The sequence below is a fragment of the Oncorhynchus mykiss genome, chromosome 6, assembly GCF_013265735.2.
Source record: "Oncorhynchus mykiss isolate Arlee chromosome 6, USDA_OmykA_1.1, whole genome shotgun sequence".
Lineage (NCBI taxonomy): Eukaryota > Metazoa > Chordata > Actinopteri > Salmoniformes > Salmonidae > Oncorhynchus > Oncorhynchus mykiss.
This window is the reverse complement of record NC_048570.1, coordinates 22,914,385-22,934,843: the sequence shown is the minus strand read 5'-3', so window position 1 is coordinate 22,934,843 and position 20,459 is coordinate 22,914,385. Positions and strand designations below refer to the sequence as shown.

Below are 20,459 nucleotides of genomic sequence, written 5' to 3'. Positions count from 1 at the left end.
TATTCTTTGTTATTCTTTTGTTGCAGGTATCTGAACTGGCTCGTTTTGAAAACAGGCCTCATGTCATTCTCACTGGTGCCCGTAAACACTCAATCTGACTATAATATAATGGTGCATGATAAGTAGACATTTTTTTTTGCATGAGTCTTGTGAAAAAATGTATTCAGTCAGTGGAGTGTGGAAATAGCTTTTAATGGCCATTATAAGTTATGCTTTAGAAATTATTTTGATTGGAAACGTATCATATAGTTTAGTAGAAACTTAGTTTATACTCAATTACTCTATTCTCCGTGGACTAGGTAAAACAAAACAAACTATGGTTGAACCAGTAGGTTTTGTGGAGGCTTGGAAAGCCCAGTTCCCTGAGTCAGATGCCCCAAGCATGGAGCTGAAATCATTGGGGGATATTGAGCAGGAGCTGGAGAAATGCAAGTCATCTATCAGGCAGCTGGAGTTAGAGGAAAACAAAGAGCGCTTTCAGATGATCTACCTGCAGACGTTACTGGCCAAGGAGAGGAAGGCTTATGATGGGCAGAGATGGGGCATCAAGAGGATGTCCCTAATGAATATTGGAGACCAATCCAGTTTTTCAGACACCCAGACATCCCACTTAGATGAGGAGCCTACAGTGGAGGAGCAGCCGAGAGAGGCAGTCGACACAGGGAGCTATAAACAGTATCCAGAGGGAGAGGTAGATGGGGTGACTCCCTTCGCACAGAGGGGTGAGTTGTGCCCCCACATGCCTACTGTGTGTCCCCCAGACACAGACCTGGACAGGGACAGGGTGGGCATGAGCTCAGTAGCAGCACTGAGGTCCACCTTCGAGCGCATCAAGATAGCCAACTCTCACACAGCTGGAGATGGGAAGGGGGTTGGAGGGACAGAGAGACCCTTCTACGTGAACATGGAGTACCACCATGAGAGAGGCCTCGTGAAGGTCAATGACAGGAAAGTCTCAGATAAGATCAGCAGCCTGGGCTGCCAGGCCATGCAAATGGAGCGCAACAGGTCCATGCACTCACTGCCCGGGAACCTATCCACTGCTATGGGGGAGATCCGCAAATCTGTGCTCAGATGCAGGTCCACAGAGGGCGGCTGTGGCTACAATGGGCTGTATGATGACACAGAGGTGAACCCACATTTCCTCAAGGACAGTGTGATCCGTTCCAATGGGGGGAGACAGCCGGCAAACTGTCAACCCTACACCAGTGTGTATGTTGGGGGGTTAATGGCAGAGGGGGAGGGGAGGGTCATTCACATGAGGGACCACAGTGTGGAGGAAGACTCACGCCAAAACTGGCCAAGGCGCTCCTACTCACCTGGCAGTTTTTACGATGCTGGGGGCGGCTACACCCCAGACTGCAGCTCCAATGAGAACCTGACGTCCAGCGAGGAAGACTTCTCCTCTGGCCAGTCAAGTCACATGTCCCCAAGTCCTACCACCAATCACACGTACAGTCAGAAAAGTCATTCACCTTCCCAGATTTCCCAGCAGTCCTTTGACAGCAGCAGCCTGCCCTCCCCACTGTCTCAGAGACGTCTGAAGCAGGAAGTGTTGGTGTCCGAGGCCTCCATCGTGGGTGTCCGTAAAATAGGCCAGATCTGGCCCGGTGATGGGGACTCCACTACGTCCAGTAGGACCTCACATGACAACAGTCTCCATGGAGATCTGGGTAGGTCTACAAGGCCATAGTCTCTATACTGTCCTTTTGTACTCAAGTCTTTTATTTATATTTTATGTAAAAAAGCACAAGAACTGTTTATGCATCCTTAGGGCTCAATAGCCACTGCCATTTCATGTGTTTATTAGAGATGCCTGTACTTGCCCTAACCTTGATCTCTCCTCATGCAGCGATGTGCTTATATGTGCAGCTGCAACATGATGCTATAGTGTACTATAGCTCTGCCAAATGTGTTTACATATGATTATATGAAACCATTAGCACAGCCCACCTTTGCAAAGCACCGTAGTGATTGTGTGGTTCTTTGTGGATTGTACGACTGTTTTCTTTTCACTTTGTAAGCATGTCTGCCCCCTTTCCCCCTTCTGTTCTCTACCATTGAGTGTTGTAGTGCTCATCTAGAGATGCCCTGATTGAGACCGTGCGTGCCCTCAGGCTGCCCAGTCGCTCGGCCCTGTCCACCCGGAGTGTTTTTGTGTCAGCACACATCAACATTGTTGTCCTTGTCTAGGAGTAATTCACTTAAAAGGGTTTGTGTAGCGTGATACGTTTAGGGAGGCTCTTTGTTGGGGGTGGGGAGGGAAAGGGCTGAGAACTCTCACTAAAAAGAGGATGGAGGGCTCATCGTCAGATGGCTTCCCATCAACATTTCAGTCCTCAGTGTTTCCTGTTGTGATGTGTGAACACAATAGGAGAGTCACTCATGTCGAACGTATTGACACTGCAACAATGTTTAAGTGGGATAGGGTGGTACTAGGTACTGCAAGGACAGAGAAGAGAGAGTTCAATGCAAAATATTTATTTAAGCATCAAAACATGACAGGGTGTATGTTTTATAAAACACTTTGTTCCAGACAGCTGAGGAAAAACAAACACATGTTCTCCCTCTCTTATTAAGCCTGTGCTTCACTGCTTTGATCTGGTCTTGAAAATATTATTTTGGTGGAGATGATAAACGCCAAATGTTGATTTCCTCTCCGTTAGTCTTTAGAACTCATTTCCTTAGCCACAGACTGACAGGGAAAGGTCACAATTTGATATTCTGTCTTCTTCCCTGTGTTGTTCCTAGTCTCTAAATGAACAGTCATTGAGATATTTTTGGTTGCTCAGGTCTATGATGACTCAAATAGGTATAGACATGTCTAAGTGAATGGCTGACTCAATGCCACATATTTCCTCATATCACATGATTTCACTGAAGTCATAAAAGCAGACTGTCGGTTGTAGTAAATCAGTCAGGGTCATTCATTGTCTTCCATTTCCGACATGCTAGGCTCAACTAATAAAAGCTATGATAATTCAAATGAGAAGAGCAGAAAACTTTTTTTTTTTGGTAGCAATTGTTGAGAATAGGCTGTTATGAAAGGTGATAGGCTGGAAAGCATAGGATTGTAAACCAAATGTGCAATGAACAAGCAAATAATCTGGGAAATAATCAGCATGAGAACAGTAAGCCAGTGTGTGGCTCTTCTGACAAAGTGCACAAGTCCATGAGACTTGTGGTCAAATATTTTGCTTTAGGACAGTGCAATAACACTGTAATGTGTGGTTTTCCTCATTGTCTTACCATTTGATTGTTTCTTCACAATAACACCTATTTACCAATGCAGCTTGACCTGTAGAAAATAGGGAAACCGGCTGTGAGATACAGAGAAAGTTGCGATTGCTACAGCTTTCTGATTAAAAGTCCAGCAAAAACATTGAGCCTGTCCCAGGAGTGGTTGTCTTAAAGGCCATGTTACTGAGCCTGTCCCTGGAGTGGTTGTCTTAAAGGCCATGTTGCTGAGCCTGTCCCTGGAGTGGTTGTCTTAAAGGCCATGTTGCTGAGCCTGTCCCTGGAGTGGTTGTCTTAAAGGCCATGTTGCTGAGCCTGTCCCTGGAGTGGTTGTCTTAAAGGCCATGTTGCTGAGCCTGTCCTTGGAGTGGTTGTCTTAAAGACCATGTTGCTGAGCCTGTCCCTGGAGTGGTTGTCTTAAAGACCATGTTGCTGAGCCTGTCCCTGGAGTGGTTGTCTTAAAGGCCATGTTGCTGAGCCTGTCCCTGGAGTGGTTGTCTTAAAGGCCATGTTGCTGAGCCTGTCCTTGGAGTGGTTGTCTTAAAGGCCATGTTGTTGAGCCTGTCCCTGGAGTGGTTGTCTTAAAGGCCATGTTGCTGAGCCTGTCCTTGGAGTGGTTGTCTTAAAGGCCATGTTGTTGAGCCTGTCCCTGGAGTGGTTGTCTTAAAGGCCATGTTACTGAGCCTGTCCCTGGAGTGGTTGTCTTAAAGGCCATGTTGCTGAGCCTGTCCCTGGAGTGGTTGTCTTAAAGACCATGTTGTTGAGCCTGTCCCTGGAGTGGTTGTCTTAAAGACCATGTTGCTGAGCCTGTCCCTGGAGTGGTTGTCTTAAAGGCCATGTTGCTGAGCCTGTCCCTGGAGTGGTTGTCTTAAAGACCATGTTGCTGAGCCTGTCCCTGGAGTGGTTGTCTTAAAGACCATGTTGCTGAGCCTGTCCCTGGAGTGGTTGTCTTAAAGACCATGTTGCTGAGCCTGTCCCTGGAGTGGTTGTCTTAAAGACCATGTTGCTGAGCCTGTCCCTGGAGTGGTTGTCTTAAAGGCCATGTTGCTGAGCCTGTCCCTGGAGTGGTTGTCTTAAAGGCCATGTTGCTGAGCCTGTCCCTGGAGTGGTTGTCTTAAAGGCCATGTTGCTGAGGTAACGGTCCTGCTGCAGGATCACTTCATGCAAACCGTGCTTTGTGGATTAACAGAGATCTGGATTTATTTTCTGATGTTGTAGGAACATTATTGCATACATTGCTGGATCAGTGCTGTGATAAGCAGTAGTTTTGAGGCGAGCATGACAAACTGCTGTCCTCTGTTGTGGGCACTGACTTTTAGAGTGTGTGGGAAATGTCATTTTTTGTTTTATCATTAAACTCCTTGCAGCATTTAATACATTCCATGTAATCTGCTAAAGCTATTTTATAATGACAATGTTATAAAGGGCCACTGTGCTCTAGTTACGTAAGCGTTCTGGTGAATATTTACTGTAGCTTTAGGAGGGTTCGTATGTTCCTTTCAGATGGCACTGCCTTCATTTTAATTAGTTAAAGTTGCAATATGTCGTTGCTACATTTTAAGAAGAAAAAAAAAACTCTGCGATGCGTTTTTTTTCTGTGACTGCATGAGCAAACAGCCAGTCAAACATGGGGTGGCATTGACTACCCAGCAGACCTCTAGTGTTTTACTGTCTGGCATTGTGGCATACTTTGGGTCTGCCTGAGGAGGAGCAGGAACAGCCCTAGGATTTGGTACAGTACTGAATGGCATAAATGGGCCTCTGTCCTTGCCACACTGACTCTACAAACCCTGCTACACCTCCCGCTTGTAATCATCGGAAAACAACCAGTCTAAAATGTACAAATCTCTAAGGTCTCTTTTTCCTAGAATAGCCTAGGAATTAGAGAATGAGCACCAGTCTTGTCATATGTGGAGATCTAGGCCAATTGTCCCTCCTGGCTGTGAATAGAGCTGCTGGTTAGCTGTGAATAGAGCTGCTGGTTAGCTGTGAATAGAGCTGCTGGTTAGCTGTGAATAGAGCTGCTGGTTAGCTGTGAATAGAGCTGCTGGTTAGCTGTGAATAGAGCTGCTGGTTAGCTGTGAATAGAGCTGCTGGTTAGCTGTGAATAGAGCTGCTGGTTAGCTGTGAATAGAGCTGCTGGTTAGCTGTGAATAGAGCTGCTGGTTAGCTGTGAATAGAGCTGCTGGTTAGCTGTGTGGCTTAAAGGAAGCCACTTCTATGGTTTGTCTGCTTTGCTATAGTTAATTATCACTATAACATAGGCATATGCCAGTGGCCAGTACTTTGACTCATGGCTAATCATGAGTACATTATAAAAAGGTCTACTGGGGATTGTGTTGTTAGAATGTCTGCACTTTGAGTGAACCTGTGCCAGGCCAAGAGGAGCTTCCACTTAATATCAATTAGACAGGTATATGTCTCATTTGACACTAATGAAAAGCTTTCACTCAGGTGGTCTGATAGTGGTTCTATCTGTCAGCGTGTCTGGCCTCAGTCCAGGGCTGTATTTGCAACCACAGGAGAAATCACAGATGCGGTGGTGGCCCACCCTCCAGGTTTACGATCCAATCATGAATATTTCAGAGCTCCTGATGAAGCTCACACTGTTTCTTTTTTGTACCTGAATGTCAACATTCTGAGCCTTTAGTGGTTAAGGAAGCAAAAATGATTTCACCTCTCCCTCCCAATTGAGTTTACATACAAGATACGTGTCCAACAATGTAGATGAAGTGGCGCCAGCACAGAAAAGGGAAAGAGCTCTTGTGCACCCTGACTGAGCTCTGTGTTTTGAGTCACCTGTCCTCTCGGGTGGGTGACTTGGTAAAATGGTACAGAATGGAGTGTGCCTGGAGAGCTGGCAGGGGATCAGAGCAGCAGGCCAGGGACCTGCCAACTGCAGTCAGATGGAGCGAAGGGACAAACACACCATTAATATCTGAAATAAGCAGGCCCTATCCAGTTCAAGTTACACCAGCATAGGGGTTAACGGTTGGGAAGTAGCCTACTTGGCGCAATTTCAACCCTTAACTCTGAAACATGAGAAATACTGTCAGATTGAACAGCACATCTGAAAGTATTTGTGTGTACCCCAGGCTGTTTTCCATATCCATATATTTGCTTACAGATAATGGTAAAAATGCATGAGAAATGTTTGATCTTTTGGCCCTCCCTCCAGGCCTCCTCCTCCTCTCTAATCCTCCCTCGTGCTCCGTCTCGGTCCCCTTCTGGTCCCCTGGTCTTAGATCCCTTTACAGGTCTTATTCAAAGGGCCCTCTGTGCTGCTGGCTGGCAAGCCACGTGTTAATGGAATGTTTCAGCTGCTTGTGGGGTGTGGGGGAACACAGCGATGGTAATGTGCTATATGAGATGAGCTCACCTCTGCACAAACTGCCTGGGCCATGTTAGACCATAATTTGTTTGTGGATGTCACTTCTGGCAGACAGTACTATTTCATGTATTTACTTTAACAAGATGTACTGTAGAATAAATACGCATATCTACAAGCATGAGTCCTTAAGAAGATTCCTCCTGGAAGCTAAACAGCTTTTCTTGAAATTGCTCTGAAAGCACAATTATAGGGAATAATCATGTTTAGTTCCTGGTCTTTGCTCCCATTTCCTGGTTGTCCACAGTGCTGAGTGGAAAAGCCTCTAAACCTGGCCTTCTGTGTGACCAACTCTTAGACTGTCATGTGAGTGCATCTGTTTGGGTTGAATTTTGTGTGTGTGTGTCTGCAATCTGTTTTTCTTGTGGTTTATTGGAAAAGAGAAGATAAGACACGGGCGTTGAGATCTGAATAACTTATGATATGAGAGGAAAACACATTTTGTGTTGGTTGCCTCTTTTCTCTCCCTCTTTTTCAGCTAGTATCACACCCTCACTGTATCAGTCAAGTTTGTGTGTGCACCCGCACACAAACACAGTACCAGTACCAGTCAAAAGTTTGGACAGCCCTACTCATTCAAGGGTTTTTCTTTATTTTGACTATTTTCTGCATTGTAGAATAATAGTGAAGACATCAAAACTATGAAATAACACATATGGAATCATGTAGTAACCAAAAAAGTGTTGGAATGCATTTCAATTAACAGGTGTGCCTTGTTAAAAGTACATTTGTGGAATTTCTTTCCTTAATGCTTTTGAGCCAATCAGTTGTGTTTTGGATGATTTGGATTGCAGAGTGAAGGAAAAGCAGCCAACAAGTGCTCAGCATATGTGAGAACTCCTTCAAGACTGTTGGATAAGCATTCCAGGTGACTACCTTATGAAGTTGGTTGAGATAATGCCAAGAGTGTGCAAAGCTGTCATCAAGGCAAAGGATGGCTACTTTAAAGAATCTAAAATATATTTTGATTTGTTTAACACTTTTTTTTGGTTACATGTGTTATGTCTTCACTATTATTCTACAATGTTAAAAATAAAGAAAACCCCTTTAATGAGTAGGTTTGTCCAAACTTTTGACTGGTACTGTTTATCCTGTAGGTCACAGACTGGAGCAATTATTGAACCTTGATATTCTGTTATACAGAGCATTACTGTGACCACCCTGAGCTATTTCAACACACTGATTAGTAAGTGTGGTGGGCTGGGCAGCTGAGTTCTGACCTACACTGCTCAATGGCTGGTGCTAATTTTAGGCTGTCCCATAACCGATCTGAGCAGAGCTGGTGGGCCTCACTACTCCTACTGGGCCTGTGGTCGGGCTCCCTCCCACTTCAACAGGGCACTTCAGATGTGCCAGAATGTGCTGATGGTTGGTTGGCTCGCACTCTGCTGATCTGCCTTAAACACCCAGTCAGCTTCTTTCAGGGCTGCAGTGCCACCACCCCGTTGCAGGTGCCACGTTTTCAGACCTGATTCTTTTCAACCTGATGGGTGAAGCTCAGTCCGAGAGAAACCAGATGTGCTGAAATGAAGTGTGTGCAGTACTGAAAGATCTCCACCCAACCCATCCCTTCCTGTGTTAGCTGTGAGGGATGAAAAGACCCCTTCGTAGTAGTGGGATTGAAGTGCAACTCTTTGTAGGCTGAGGATTAGTAAAGCAGATTTGTATTGATAAACCTGTATAACTTTCTATTTGTACATTCCATACATGCTGGATGGTAAAAGACATTGTGACACTTGTTTCCTCTCGATTAGCTGACAGACGTCTCTCCAGTGATCACACCATCAGGATGAGAATCCATTTAGTGGAGGCAGAAAGTTTCCAAAGCTCTTAACAGCATCATATAAAAAATGTTTAGAAGGTGCCATATACAGTGCCTTGCGAAAGTATTCGGCCCCGTTGAACTTTGCGACCTTTTGCCACATTTCAGGCTTCAAACATAAAGATATAAAACTGCATTTTTTTGTGAAGAATCAACAACAAGTGGGACACAATCATGAAGTGGAACGACATTTATTGGATATTTCAAACTTTTTTAACAAATCAAAAACTGAAAAATTGGGTGTGCAAAATGATTCAGCCCCCTTAAGTTAATACTTTGTAGCGCCACCTTTTGCTGCGATTACAGCTGTAAGTCGCTTGGGGTATGTCTCTATCAGTTTTGCAAATCGAGAGACTGACATTTTTTCCCATTCCTCCTTGCAAAACAGCTCGAGCTCAGTGAGGTTGGATGGAGAGCATTTGTGAACAGCAGTTTTCAGTTCTTTCCACAGATTCACGATTGGATTCAGGTCTGGACTTTGACTTGGCCATTCTAACACCTGGATATGTTTATTTTTGAACCATTCCATTGTAGATTTTGCTTTATGTTTTGGATCATTGTCTTGTTGGAAGACTAATCTCCGTCCCAGTCTCAGGCCTTTTGCAGACTCCATCAGGTTTTCTTCCAGAATGGTCCTGTATTTGGCTCCATCCATCTTCCCATCAATTTTAACCATCTTCCCTGTCCCTGCTGAATAAAAGCAGGCCCAAACCATGATGCTGCCACCACCATGTTTGACAGTGGGTGTGTTCAGCTGTGTTGCTTTTACGCCAAACATAACGTTTTGCATTGTTGCCAAAAAGTTCAATTTTGGTTTCATCTGACCAGAGCACCTTCTTCCACATGTTTGGTGTGTCTCCCAGGTGGCTTGTGGCAAACTTTAAACAACACTTTTTATGGATATTTTTAAGAAATGGCTTTCTTCTTGCCACTCTTCCATAAAGGCCAGATTTGTGCAATATACGACTGATTGTTGTCCTATGGACAGAGTCTCCCACCTCAGCTGTAGATCGCTGCAGTTCATCCAGAGTGATCATGGGCCTCTTGGCTGCATCTCTGATCAGTCTTCTCCTTGTATGAGCTGAAAGTTTAGAGGGACGGCCAGGTCTTGGTAGATTTGCAGTGGTCTGATACTCCTTCCATTTCAATATTATCGCTTGCACAGTGCTCCTTGGGATGTTTAAAGCTTGGGAAATCTTTTTGTATCCAAATCCGGCTTTAAACTTCTTCACAACAGTATCTCGGACCTGCCTGGTGTGTTCCTTGTTCTTCATGATGCTCTCTGCGCTTTTAACGGACCTCTGAGACTATCACAGTGCAGGTGCATTTATACGGAGACTTGATTACACACAGGTGGATTGTATTTATCATCATTAGTCATTTAGGTCAACATTGGATCATTCAGAGATCCTCACTGAACTTCTGGAGAGAGTTTGCTGCACTGAAAGTAAAGGGGCTGAATAATTTTGCACGCCCAATTTTTCAGTTTTTGATTTGTTAAAAAGGTTTGAAATATCCAATAAATGTCGTTCCACTTCATGATTGTGTCCCACTTGTTGTTGATTCTTCACAAAAAAAGACAGTTTTATATCTTTATGTTTGAAGCCTGAAATGTGGCAAAAGGTCGCAAAGTTCAAGGGGGCCGAATACTTTCGCAAGGCACTGTATTTTCTCATCTATAAGCATGCTGTCATTGACAGAGACTGTCATTGTACTACACTCAATACTACAGTTATTATTCCTGGACCATAATGTCCCAAATAATCAGTCTTAAAGGGAATATTAGCCCCTTCTTTGGAGAATCCTTTAACATTTGTGTCTCATTTTAACAGATTTTTTAATCTCAATTCTGGTGGTCAATTGAGAGGAATCGATGTACTCTGTTTTGTCCATTGCATCCCATCCCGGTTAATGCGTGTCCAGATGGGACTGGCAGGATCTCTACAGACTGTCACTCTGATCACTGTCTGGACCATTTCCTCCGTTTAGTTATTTCCAGAACAAATGCAGAGTTCATCCTTCTCTCCATAGAAATATTTAAAGTGTCCTTTAGCCAATGCAGTGAAGTGTGACAGTGCTTTGATGCATTACATGGAGATTCTAAAAACAGCAACATTCAGCTTCAACACAATCAAGCTCTCGGTCTTAATCCAAGGGAGAAAGAAAAGGGAACTATATCTTCAAGACAAGTCCTTTTTTAAATGTATTTTTTAGCATTCATATGGATATCCTGTATCCTGCCAAAACTGTGTGAACCCTGCTCTCTAAGCAAGGTCACATCACAGTTGTGATGTTGAATTTCTGTGTTTATGATTCTGTGGATTTGTCCTGCTAACACATCTGTCATTCCCCTTCTCTCTGGATCATAGTCAGTTCATCTATCTATACATGTGGATTAGGATTACAGGTCTGTGAATATGTCCTTGATGCTTTTGTTGTGTGTGTTGCGTCAAACCTCTCATCACTCTCCACAATTGTTGCATCCACAGGGACAGAGTGCATGTTGACAGTGCACAGGTTATTCTCTGGACTAGGATTTAAGAGCATGTTAACCTGTTATGTTTGTAATCCTAGCAGACAGCTATTTATAGGTCAGCCTTGTCCTATTGTAAAAGATAAAAGAGAAGCGGGTTTGTAGTAGTGTGGCCAAATGGCTCCCTCGGGAACTACTAACTTGTACACTAAACAAACACAACTTCCAGATCCAGCCAAAGCTTTTCTGAGCCTGATGAACTTTGGCTTCCTAAACCCAAAGATCAGAACACTGGCAAATTCAATAATGCTGAAAGAACCTCTAAATTCTGCAGGATTCTCTATTAAAAGTCCAGAGAAACGTTGTCCTTTGCTGCTACATCTAAAACCCTCTCAGCCCCAGCTGTTGGTTTGAGCACTGTTATGCAATGTTATTAGAATATATTTGTTACAGCTCTATTGCACATTAGTAACCATTTTGAGGTTAATTGAGGGGAGACACAGATCCACTCTACCACCATTCAACCACATAGTGTTTAAGAGTAAACCCCTCTGCTTTCACTATTACTAGGGAAGCTGTTTTAACATACAGTTATTGTTGTTAAAATGTCATTAAGATATATATTTTTATTTATATGATTCATCAATATAAAAATGACAATTTTGGATATCAAAAATGTAATTGATAGCAATTATTCACATTTTTGATAGCGACAATAGCATTTATATTTTGTTATTTACAGTGGGGCAAAAAAGTATTTAGTCAGCCACCAATTGTGCAAGTTCTCCCACTTAAAAAGATAATTTGCAAATAAATTCATTAAAAATCCTACAATGTGATTTTCTGGATTTTTCTTTTCTCATTTTGTCTGTCATAGTTGAAGTGTACCTATGATGAAAATTACAGGCCTCATCTTTTTAAGTGGGAGAACTTGCACAATTGGTGGCTGACTAAATACTTTTTTGCCCCACTGTATTATAATGAACTTCATGGGGTCGGGATTCAATTTACGTGCTCCTACATACAGTGCTAGTGAAAGTCTACAAATTCCTTGCACAGTTTTCACATTTTGCTGCCTTAAAATTTTATCTAAAAAAGATTACATTTTATATTTTTCGTATTGATGTACACAATCTACTCCACATTTTCAAAGTAAAATAATATTAATATAGAAAATTCCATTATTCATTAAAAAAATTCCATTATTAATATAAAACGTGATGAATATACACAGTTTATTTTGGTACACCCATCTAATACCGGTTCAATCCCCCAGTTTCCTTCAGAACAGCTTGAATTCTTCGGGGTGTTGACATTGGTATCAAGGGACCTAACGTGTGCCAGGAAAACATTCCCCACACCATTACACCACCAGCCTGTACCATTGACACCCGGCATGATGAGGCCGTGGACTCATGCTGCTTACGCCAAATCCTAACTCAGCCATCAGCATGACCAAACAGAAACCAGGATTTGTCGGGCCAGGCAATGTTTTTCCACTCCACAATTGTCCAGTGTAGGTGATCGCGTGCCGACTGGAGCATCTTCTTCTTGTTTTTAGTTGATAGGAATGGAACCTGTGTGGTCTTCTGCTGCAATAGCCCATCCGTGACAAGGACCGACGAGTTTAGTGCTCCGAGATGCCGTTGTGCATACCACTGTAGTACTGAGCTATTATTTGCCTGTTTGCTTGAATGATTCTTGCCATTCTCCTTTGAACTCTCTCATCAACGAGTTGTTTTCGACCACCGGACTGCTGCTGACTGGATGTTTTTTGTTTGTCGTACCATTATTGGCCAACCCTAGGCACTGTCGTGCGTGAAAATCCCAGGAGGCCGGATGTTTCTGAGATACTCGAACCCGCGCCCCTGGCAACGACGATCATACTACTCTGAAAGTCACTTACGTCACTAGTTTGGCCCATTCTAACGTTCAATATAAAAGTAACTGAATGCCTGTCTGCCTGCTTTATATAGCAAGCCATGGCCTTGTGACTCACTGTCTGTAGGAGCGAACCATTTTCGTGAACTGGCCACTGACTATGTTAAAACGGCTTTCCATACTAATACTGCACAGAGGAAACTGCATTAGCTCTTTGGTAATCCCACAGAGCTGTAGCTGATCTTCTTTGTTAAACGTTTTACCGTGATTTAACTTAGGAAAAAGTCAATGCATTAGACAACTCACAGGGTTGGTTCAAAGACAGCAATCCCAGAGTTGATATATGATATTTAATATTAATTTAAATGTGTACGTGTGGGAGGAGGGGGATGTTTGTGTGAAAAGGTGACCGTGTGCAGAATGTCTGTTTCCTGCTCTGAAGTTGATGAATTTCCTGAATGTTCTGGACAGACCTGCCTGGACACTTCCTTAGCAACAGGCCTTGCAGTCTGAGAACTAAGCTGTACTGAGGAACTAGTCTATTGTGAAATCCTCTTCACTCAATGTTGGGAAGCTTGCCTGCTTTTTCATGCTACCATGGATAACTATTCTGCATTTAAAATGCATGGTTTTCCCAGAGCCATGTAAATAACTGTCTCTGTGAACATTATTTGAGTTAATATCAATTAATGTAAGAAATAACATTTTAAGACATGTTTTATAGTTTATGTCCATTTTACTGAAATATATTTGTGTCTGTATGATTGGTCAGTGTTTGTCCATTGACTGTGATTTCCAGGCCTCTGTGGCTGTGTGAGAGGTTATTCACTCAGGGTCACTGCTGTTGTATAATCTGACAGACACACAGTGTGGCCTTTCACATTGACTTCCCCTGTATTCCCCTTGCCTGCTCCTCCAGAGTAAACACAGTGGTTTCTCTCTGCACGGCCCAGTGTGTTTGTTCAGGTTCTTTGTCATGGTCTCTGGGGGTGTCCCACTGTCAGCCTGACTCAACCAGCCCCCGGCCACTCCACATGGCTGGGTTCCATCTGCCTTCCTTGCTTCCGGAATCCTCTCTTTCCTGTTTTCTAGCAGAGGTGAACTACACTGAGCAAAAATATAAACGCAACATGCAACAATTTCAAAGATTTTACAATTAAAGTAAGGAAATAATAAATCAGAAATAAATTAATTAGGCCCTAATCTATGGATCTCACATGACTGGGAATACAGATGTGCATCTCTTGGTCACAGATACAGTACCTGGTGAGAACACCATTTGCCTCATGCAGCACGACACATCTCCTTCACATAGAGTTGATCAGGCTGTTGATTGTGGCCTGTGGAATGTTGTTCCACTCCTCTTCAATGACTGTGTGAAGTTGCTGGATATTGGCGGGTACTGGAACACGCTGTTGTACACGTCGATCCATAGCATCCCAAATATGTTTAATGGGAGTATGCAGGCCATGGAAGAACTGGGACATTTTCAGGTTCCAGGAATTGTGTACAGAATCTTGCAAAATGGGGCCGTGCATTTTTATGCTGAAATGTGATGGCTGTGGATGAATGGCACGACACTGGGCCTCAGGATCTTGTTGCAGTATCACTGTGTGCATTCAAATTGCCATTGACAAAATGCAGTTGTCTTTGTTGTCTGTAGCTTATGCCTACCCATACCATAACCCCACCTCCACCATGGGGCACCATGTCACAACGTTGACATCAACAAAACGCTCGCCCGCATGATGCCATCGCTGTCTGTCATCTGCCCAGTACAGTTGATGCCGGGATTCATCCGTGAAGAGCACACATCTCCAGCATGCCAGTGACCATTGAAGGTGAGCATTTGCCCACCGAAGTTGGCTACAACGTTAAACTACAGTCAGGTCAAGACCCTGGTGAAGACGACGAGCAGTTTGTGCAGAAGTTCTTTGGTTGTAGAAACTCAAAGTTTTATCAGCTGTCCAGGTGGCTGCTCTCAGATGATCCCGCAGGTGAAGAAGCCGGATGTGGAGAACCTGGTTTGGGGTGGTTACACGTGGTCTGCTGTTGTGAGGCCGGTTAGACGCACTGCCAAAATCTCTAAAACGCCATTGGAGGTGGGCGTTCCTTCAGTCAGCATGCCAATTGCACGCTCCCTCAAATTGAGACATCTGTGGCATTGTGTTGTGTGGCAAAACTGCACATTTTAGAGTGCCCTTTTATTGGCCCCGGCACAAGGTGCACCTGTGTAATGATCATGCTGTTTAATCAGCTTCTTGATATGCCACACCTGTCAGGTGGATGGATTATCTTGGAAAAGGAGAAATGCTCACTAACAGGGATGTAAAAAATATGTGCACAGAATTTGAGAGAATTAAGCTTTTTGTGCATATGGACATTTTCGAGGATCTTTTATTTCAGCTCATGAAGGGACCAATACTTTACATGTTACGTTTATATTTTGATTCAGTATAGTTATCTGTGTGTCCACTTCTGAACATACAGTATTTCAGCTACATACAGCTAGTGTAACACTGAGGCCTCACAGACAAACAAACACCACAGCTTGTATCGTTACACTGGTGGTGCTTGTGCTTCTGCCGCACTGATACTGACAATAATGGTAGATGTTGTTGATGAGTCAAAGTGACAATAAAAGGGATTGAACTGTTCTTGATGCAAAACTATATAGATGAATAATAGTGGAAACAACTAGACAACAGCAGCTAACACATCAAGATAGACCCCTGTTTTGCATTGTGTCTGCAAACACTTCCACCCAGAATGTCTGCTTTGCTGTGATTGTGAATAAAAGGGGGTGTTTTCTGGTCTGTGTTCTGGCCACTTCCCTACACCTTGGATTTATTCACCAAGAATGAACTTGAAAACCACACAGCCACAATCCGACATGGTTGAGATGGAAGGAGAGGATAAGATATGATGACGAGTGGCGGAACTCCCATTGTCCCAAATATCTGTCCCTCAGGCTACTGGTTCACCTATGGCTACTGAGTGATCATTAAGAAGGAATTCCTCTTTAATTGCTCGCTTACTCTGTGCCCTCCTTCGAGTGTTTATTGTCATCGAGTTGATATGTAAATAAAGCATTACTATGGTTAATAAGCTCCTGTTCAGTATAGCTGCCTTGAACTGCTTCTGCATCTGTACAGTTAAAGTATGTCATGTACAGAGAGTAGAGGGACTGACTAATGCTTCCCCTCACCACACAAGTGAATCAGAGTTTTTGCTGCGATTCTCCTGGCTTATCCTCTGCTGTGGGATGGTCCCTGTGTGTCTGGCACAGTCTCTGAAGATCAGAGGGGATTTGAAGCACCGAGACACAGAATGTATTGGAATAGAGCACATTAGAGTTTGAATGACAGAGCTGTTTTCATCAGGTCATTCTAGTTATTTTGAATGTACAGTAGCTTTTATATAATACCATTGATATACAGATATGAATAACTTTATTTTGTTTTCGTAATATTTTTACACCCTCGTGTTTGATGTAAGACCTACTTTGGTTCTTTTTGAGTCTGCACCATATTCTCGTCTCAACAAAGGATTATTGTTTTTAAATTAAAAAAGATATATTTCAAAGAGCAGATGAATATAGACACATTTTTTGGAGGGAGGTGATGTTCCCAGTCAAACCGGTCATGACAATTGATCACACATTTCTATCTTCTTTCACTGCCTGTTCAGTGGCTTTAATGGTGTTTTTAGAGGAGAAGAGAGAATGTCTTGCATGTGAAGGGTGTGAAGTGTCAGAGAGAGAGAGAGAGATTCACACAGTGCCACTGTCTTGGAACCTACTTTACACTACCACACCTAATCCCCTCCATCTGTCTGTAATTATCCCAAAAGTCCCCTACAGTGGGACCCCTCCTTCCTATGGCTATGACCTGGAGCAGGCGGAGGAGCACCAGCAGCACCATGACCTCCTGCCTTTCAGCACCTCACCCTCCTCCTCACCTCGCCTCCGCTCCAAGAGCTGCAGCAGCCAGCACACACACTCCTCTGGCTCCCTGGAGTCCACCCTGTCGGTAAGGTTATTGCCAGTTTATCATACACCTCCATCTTCTACTCTTAAAGCCCATGTGTCTGATTTTTCCACCCAGTGCAGCTGTCTGTTAATGCCCCCGTCCTCTATAACTCTGCCTTGGGCTCTCTGAGTGTATTTAATAGAGATGCTCTGCTCGTTCCAACCACACTTTCACTCACCCTATAAATCTCATCCACCTCTATTGTACTGTACCTAGCCAATCTCCGGTGTCCCCTAGGTCCTCCTCTGATGTGCTCAGCTCTCTGATCTTCAAAGGTTAAATCCAGGGGGAGGCCTTCTCTTGTGCCCCCCTTAGTATTCCAGCTGTGGAATGTCAGAGCTATTCATTTCGGCTCTGTGCATGAGCTCCATATCGACCGACCACAGGCGGCTGGTGGCACGTTAACGGGGGAGTACGGGCTCATAGTAATGGCTGGAACGGAATAAATGGAATCGTGAGCGACAGACTGTCAGAAACCTAACTACTGATGCCTTTGACCCATCAGTAACTACAGGTCCCATCCTAGGCTAGGAAAACAATTGTTTCCCTCCACAATACAATGGATCTTTGACCCTGGCCTCTGCCCTCTACATCTCCAACAGGATTTAATCAAATGTATTGGGTTCCCATGAGACGACAGTCTCTACTCGTAGCTGTTTAGCGGTCTCATTCAACACCCAGGGGGATTAGGGAAGATCTGCTCTGGTTACAATTAGAATCACCAAATAAGCCTGGTAGAAGTGAATCCCCGGTCTGTCGTTCTCACTGTCTCTCTTTCTCTCTCTCTCTGCCATTCACTGTTAGTCTCATTCTCACACACAGACAGAGCTGGATCAGGAGAAAGAGTTGGAGATGCGGAAGTGGGTTTTGTCAGGGATCCTGGCCAGTGAGGAGACATATCTCAGCCACCTGGGGGCTATCTTACTGGTAAGAGACAGGACTTTGAGCTAATTGAATATGACACTAATTGAATATGCCACACCTCACTGTGATGAACAGTGATTTCAGAGCATTGGGACAGTAAAATGTTGGATGGACAGACGGATGGATGTATACACACACACACACGCACACACACACACACACACACAGTAATGCTTGTCTTGCATTGATTGTCCCAGCCCATGAAGCCTCTGAGGGCAGCGGCCACCACCTCCCAGCCGATGCTGACCATCCAGCAGATAGAGACCATCTTCTTCAAGGTGACGGAGCTCCATGAGATCCACAAGGACTTTTACGATGCCCTGCTACCCAGAGTTCAGGAGTGGTGCCACAACCAGTGTGTGGGCGATCTCTTCCAGAAACTGGTGAGCATTATTATTGTTGTGTAAAGACCTAGGAAATGTTGTTATGGTTCTTTTGTGTTAGTTCTTCCAGATGCATTTGTTCCTTTGTTCATGAGTACAAAAACGTGAAATAGACTCCCCCAGCCACAAACTGCATTCTTCTGTGCGTAAGCAGATATTTATCCAATAAGTCAGTCACTTTTAAAGACAATATTAGTAGACTTCCTTTGATCATTAATAATACTGAAGAGAGATTTAAAGAGTAGAAAGAGGGAGTTAGACTGGCTATAATGTGCGGTGGATGCTGGACCCCACATGTCTCCAGGCAGTCTGCTCACATCTCCCACACAGATAAAAGCCTGGCTATAGCACATAACAGGCAGTAAAGGAGGACAAAACATCACTAAGAGGCTCCTGACTGCAAAGAGCTGCCTCAGTATGACGGTGGAGGAAAGGAAGATGCATGAAACAAAATCACATCATTTGTCCTTTTTTTTAATGACTGTTTACATGCACACTCGTATGTGTGTGTGTGTGTGTGCACAGTCATAAAAAAAGGACAAATTATGACTGATAGGATGCATGTTATCAATGCTGTTTTTTGTTGAAAGGCCATACCTCGTCTGATCGCTATTCTCAGCACCATGAGAAGGGAGAGCAACTAGTATCACCGGAGTAGAGAGCAGCCAAAACTGGGTCCATGAATCCAACAACAGGTTAACTACATCGTATCTACTCTCTATTATAGGCCAGCCAGCTAGGAGTGTACAGGGCCTTTGTGGATAACTATACGGTTGCTGTGGAGACTGCTGACAAGTGCTGCCAGGCCAACGTACAGTTTGCTGAAATATGTCAGGTATGTATTGTATTTTCTATGTTTACTTTTACACGGGCAACGTTTCGGATAGAATACCTCATCCCCAGGCTCAATTGCTAGAACCGGCTGGGTGGACAGAGATTAAAATAAATATTACTGTGATGCTGTGTTGAAATGGTGTACTTGTATCATTATGCCTTTCTCAATTCCTGTTGTGCACTCAGAATCTTAAGGTCATAAGCACCAAGGAATGCAAAGACCAGGCAAAACATTCACTGGAAAGTAAGTGCAATTTCATTATTTTGAACAATTCACAGTCAAAATGAACTAAACCTTACATTTATTTAAATATCTATAGTTCAAGATTATGAAGAATTCAACCCTCTAGCTATTTGAATTCAGAAAGAGTGGTACATGCTTAGTTAAAGCATATTGAATATAACCCTCAACCTCAAGGTGTTCTATGTTGTTAGTTCTGCGTTGCCATGTCCTGCCTTGGACTTTATATACTTTATGACCCTGTCCCCCTCAGCTCTGCTCTATAAACCCGTGGACAGAGTCACCCGCAGCACCCTGGTTCTGCATGTAAGTCAAATCAACACACTGAAGATTTTTTCCCTTCAGACCTGAATTTATTTTATGAAAACAATGCTTCACATATCTTAGAAAAAGTGATCATAATTTATCTCAAATGAATGTATTTTTTCTTTCTCTATTTCACATTTTCTCTTTCTTCTCTTCCTATCTTTTTCTTTCTCTCTTTTGCTCTCTCCTCTTTCTTTCGCTCTCTCTCCTTTCTTAATTTTTGAATTCTTTATTTCTCTGTCTCCCTTTCCTTCTCTCTTTATTTATTTCTTTCTGTCTCTTTCTTTCTCTCTTTCCTCCTTTCTTTCACCCTCTTTCTTTCACTCTCTCCTCTTTCTCTTCCTTTCTTACTATTTCTCTCTCATTCTTTGTTTCTCTCGTTTCTTTCTTTCACCCTCCTTTCTTTTTTCTTTTCCTTTCTTACTATTTCTCTCCTTTCTTAAATTTTTTCTTTCGCTCTCTTTTTTCTTTTTCTTTCTTTCTTTCACCCGGTTTATCTTTCTTTCTTTCACTTCTCTCTTTCCCTCTTTCTTTATTTCACCCTCTTTCTCTCCTTTCTTTTTCTTTCTTTCTTACTATTTCTCCTCCTTTTTTACTCTTTCTTTCTCTCTCCGCTCTTTCTCTCTTTCTTTCCATCTTTCTCTCCTTTTTTCTTACCCTTTCACTCTTTTTCTTACTTTCTTTCACCCTCTCTCTCCTTTCTTTTTCTTTCACCTTTCTCCCCCCTTTTTTTCTTTCTTTCTTTCACCCTCTTTCTATCTTTTTCTCTCTTTCTCTTTCTCTCTCAGGACCTGTTGAAACACACCCCCTCCAGCCACCCAGACTATCCACTGCTGCAGGATGCCCTGAGAATCTCCCAGAACTTCCTGTCCAGCATCAACGAGGAGATCACCCCACGCAGGCAGTCTATGACAGTGAAGAAGGGAGAGGTCAGTGTGG

At 43.4% G+C, this 20,459-nt stretch overlaps 2 protein-coding genes across 3 annotated transcripts in view; one reads left to right on the top strand and one right to left on the bottom strand.

Annotated features, from left to right (window-relative positions):
- LOC110525522 overlaps positions 1 to 20,459 on the bottom strand; it is a 500,086-nt gene that overhangs the window by 397,572 nt on the left and 82,055 nt on the right. The gene's annotated exons all lie outside the window — the stretch shown is intronic.
- LOC110525519 (breakpoint cluster region protein) overlaps positions 1 to 20,459 on the top strand; it is a 37,891-nt gene that overhangs the window by 309 nt on the left and 17,123 nt on the right. The window contains exons 2-9 of one of the 2 annotated variants that reach the window (XM_021605695.2): positions 27 to 1,673; positions 16,654 to 16,832; positions 17,655 to 17,759; positions 17,954 to 18,139; positions 18,867 to 18,974; positions 19,160 to 19,217; positions 19,468 to 19,520; positions 20,309 to 20,449. In XM_021605695.2, the coding sequence (XP_021461370.2) occupies positions 317 to 1,673; positions 16,654 to 16,832; positions 17,655 to 17,759; positions 17,954 to 18,139; positions 18,867 to 18,974; positions 19,160 to 19,217; positions 19,468 to 19,520; positions 20,309 to 20,449 (2,187 nt within the window). In that variant the 5' untranslated portion in view covers positions 27 to 316. Of the gene's footprint in view, positions 1 to 26; positions 1,674 to 16,653; positions 16,833 to 17,636; positions 17,760 to 17,953; positions 18,140 to 18,866; positions 18,975 to 19,159; positions 19,218 to 19,467; positions 19,521 to 20,308; positions 20,450 to 20,459 lie in introns of both variants that reach the window. The other variant, XM_021605694.2, reaches the window with a different exon arrangement.